This window comes from Carlito syrichta, unplaced genomic scaffold, assembly GCF_000164805.1.
Source record: "Carlito syrichta isolate Samal-C Ts95f unplaced genomic scaffold, Tarsius_syrichta-2.0.1 Scaffold303709, whole genome shotgun sequence".
NCBI classification, from domain to species: domain Eukaryota; kingdom Metazoa; phylum Chordata; class Mammalia; order Primates; family Tarsiidae; genus Carlito; species Carlito syrichta.
The window spans coordinates 352782-355835 of NW_007247805.1; the positions used below are offsets into that span (position 1 = coordinate 352782).

Genomic DNA, 3054 nt, shown 5'->3' on the forward strand with positions numbered 1-3054 from the left:
AGGGCCCGCGGCGGGGACGCCGGGAAAGCCAGGCCTGCGACTCCGTGGGTGGCCCGTGAGAGGGCGGACCGAGGCGAGGGGGGCCGGGGCCGGGGCCGCGGGAGTCATGCAAGATTGCGACCAAGCGAGGCGTGGAAGGAAGTCAAGTTTATCCTTCACCTTTCACAGATTGGCAAAGGGGCCGACCCTCAAGAGGCGAGTGTGGCATCAACGGGCCAAGAAGTTGGTCTATTTAAGGGCCTTTGGGATCAGGGCGGTTTGGGCCCAGAGGGGTCTGGGCCAAAAGGAATGTTCAGGGCTGGGGGTCTTGATGTTGCCTGGAGCCACAGGAGTCTTAGATCTTGATGTGGCCAGACGTTAGCATCTCACGCCCTCGGATGCTGGGCTCATGGGAGGAGACTGCAAGAGACCTGTCAGATGTTTTCCATCCACAAGCTCTTTAGCAAAAAGCTAGTCTTCTTATCATTTCTATGGCTTCGGTCAGCTAAGGGGCCTGAGAGTTTCTTAGAGATTATCATGCTACACCATGAATCGAACGGTTGGGCTGTTCTCGTCTTGCAGCTGATGGAGATTTGCCTAGGCGGTGGGGTAGGCTGCCCGCTTGGCCTGCGGTAAAATGTCTGAATGTTTCCTAAAGCCAGCCTATTGGAAATGTGTCTCTCTGTGTCTAACCTGTGCTAGCTTCAAAGTGTGTCCGTCTAAGCACAAATGGTTATGCTGAGGCAGAATGTGAACTAAGTTTATTCTAAGTTTCTGGGGGGGGTCTCTCCTTTCAACCGGTAAACCTAGACGAGAGGGCTTTGGCCTGCTTCGGGCTGATGGTCTAATGCCAGCCTCTGGCCTAGGTGGGGTCACTCGCGGTCCTCTCCATGTGGCTGTGGCAGCCCTGTGTCACTGCTTTTTCCATTTGTCGAGCTTCCTGAATTTCACAGAGCCGAAGAGTTTTGAGGCTTTGACTAACGTGCAAGTTATGGACACAAGTGGGTTATGTTTAGGGGGTAAGCCACGAGGGATGTGGGGTTTTTCGTCTTAAGAAAAAGTCAGAGATTTGGTCAGTGTGTCTTGCGCTGCAGTGTGAAGTCCGATGTGGGAAGCTGTGGTTTCGTTTCTCTTTTAGATCTACTTAAAGTCATCAAGTCTGCCCTAGAGCTATTACTGATGGGATCTTCTATCTTTAAAAATGTAGTTTTTAGTGACACAGAAAACTGTATCGTATTAGTATTCAAAGGACTGGGTTGTCCCCCCTTTAAAATGGTTTAATTTGGGGCAGCCCCCTGGGGTCCCCTCCCACTGTTGGAGCTTTTCTGTCCTCTCAATAAATCCTGCGTTCTAAAAAATATTTTGAAAAAAATAAATAAGATTGTTGAATTTGGAGGAGAAAGCACAATCTCTTCTTTTAATAATAATTGCTAACATATAGCACCTTACTGTTCCAGTTTTATTAATCATTTAATCCTCAGAACAAACCTATGATGTGAACACTATTACTGTTTTCATTTTACAGACAGGGCGAGTTAAATAAATACCTCTGGTAGTTGTACAGGATTGATTGATTAGTATTTGCCATTATTTTGGTTTTTTGGGTTTTTTTGAGTTGGAGTCTCACTCTGTCACTCAGGCTGGAATGCAGTGGCACATTCACGGCCACCACAGCCTCGACCTGCTGGGTTCAGGTGATACTACTGCTTTTGCCTTCCAAGTAGCTGGAACTACAGGCACGTGCCACCACCCAGCTAATTTTTTTGATTTATTGTAGAGACGAGGTCTCGCCATGTTGCCCAGGCTGGTCTTGAACCCGTGGTCTCAGGCAGTCCTCTCACCTCTGCCTCCCAAAGTGTTGGTATTACAGGCATGAGCCACCGTACCTGGCTATTTCAGTATTTTTAATAATAAATTTCATGTTAGGAGTCTTCTACTGATATATTTTTAAAATCAGTATTTCCTACCCTCATAATCCAACATTCTTTTGTATATAAGAACCACTGGTGAGAATGGAAGTCAGATCTTTGATTGTAATAACATCTCGTTATTTGGTAAATATCAGTAACATAATGAATTTAAACCTAAAATAGTTCTAGTGTGAAGAAAAATGATGCATGTCTATTTTTCTTTCTCTCTATTTTCACTTCACACAGGACCACTGCCCTAGTTTCAATCCAAGTAACCTTTAAATGAACTTTGCTTAAATCTTAGACTGTACACGGAAAAGAGATTCCAGTCAACAAGATCAACAATAAGGTGGAAAAGAATGATGCTGTCCTTAAACAACCTACAGAATACCGTCTATAACCCGGTAACGAGCTGATTTCCATACAATCTTTTTATTTAATTTATTTCTTTATTTTAAAGATGTGGGGTACAATTCAGGGTTAGGTATACAAATGTTCATTATGCAGTTACCCTATAAAATCATTTTTACCTATGGTGGACTTAAGGGCAAATCCAGCCGGGCTTGGTGGCTCAGCTTGTAATCCCGCGCTTTGGGAGGCTGAGGTGAGTGGATTGCCTGAGCCCGCGGGGTCGAGTCCCGCCTAGGCAACTTGGTGAGACTTCATCTCTACAATAAATCCAAAAATGAGCCAGGCGTGGGAGCGCGGAAGGCTGAGGCGGAAGGATCGCCGGAGCCCAGCAGGTCAAGGCTGCATTGGTCGGGAACGGCCGCTGCACTCCAGTCTGGGTGACTGAGTAAGACTCCAACTCAAAAAAAAAGAGCAAATCCAGGTGAATGGTAATTATCCATTGGGGGATGGGGTAAGAATAAAATCTAGGAAGTGTAGGTAAAGCACCTACTATGTGATGGGAACTGTGGTGGACGCTGGCTAGAAAACAGATACTACTCTTGTCCTCTAGTGGGAGAAAGGGTCACATGACAATGTGTAGTGATAAGAACAGTGGCATGAACAGAGAACCTGGGATACTGTGAAGGGAGTGTCAACTTCCCGGGGAAGAGCTCAGATAATCATAAAACGTAATTTTTTTTTTTAAGGAAAATGAATTTCTTACTCTATAATTTTTTCTTTTCTTTTCTTTTTTTTTTTTTGAGTTGGAGTCTCA

At 45.3% G+C, this 3054-nt stretch overlaps 1 protein-coding gene across 2 annotated transcripts in view; it reads left to right on the forward strand.

Moving 5' to 3' along the window:
• The first annotated feature begins 2135 nt into the window (after nt 1-2135).
• LGALS8 (galectin 8) overlaps nt 2136-3054 on the forward strand; it is a 24396-nt gene continuing 23477 nt past the window's right edge. For both annotated transcript variants that reach the window (XM_021712902.1, XM_021712903.1), the window contains exon 1: nt 2136-2293. In XM_021712902.1, the coding sequence (XP_021568577.1) occupies nt 2249-2293 (45 nt within the window). In that variant the 5' untranslated portion in view covers nt 2136-2248. The remainder of the gene's footprint in view (nt 2294-3054) is intronic.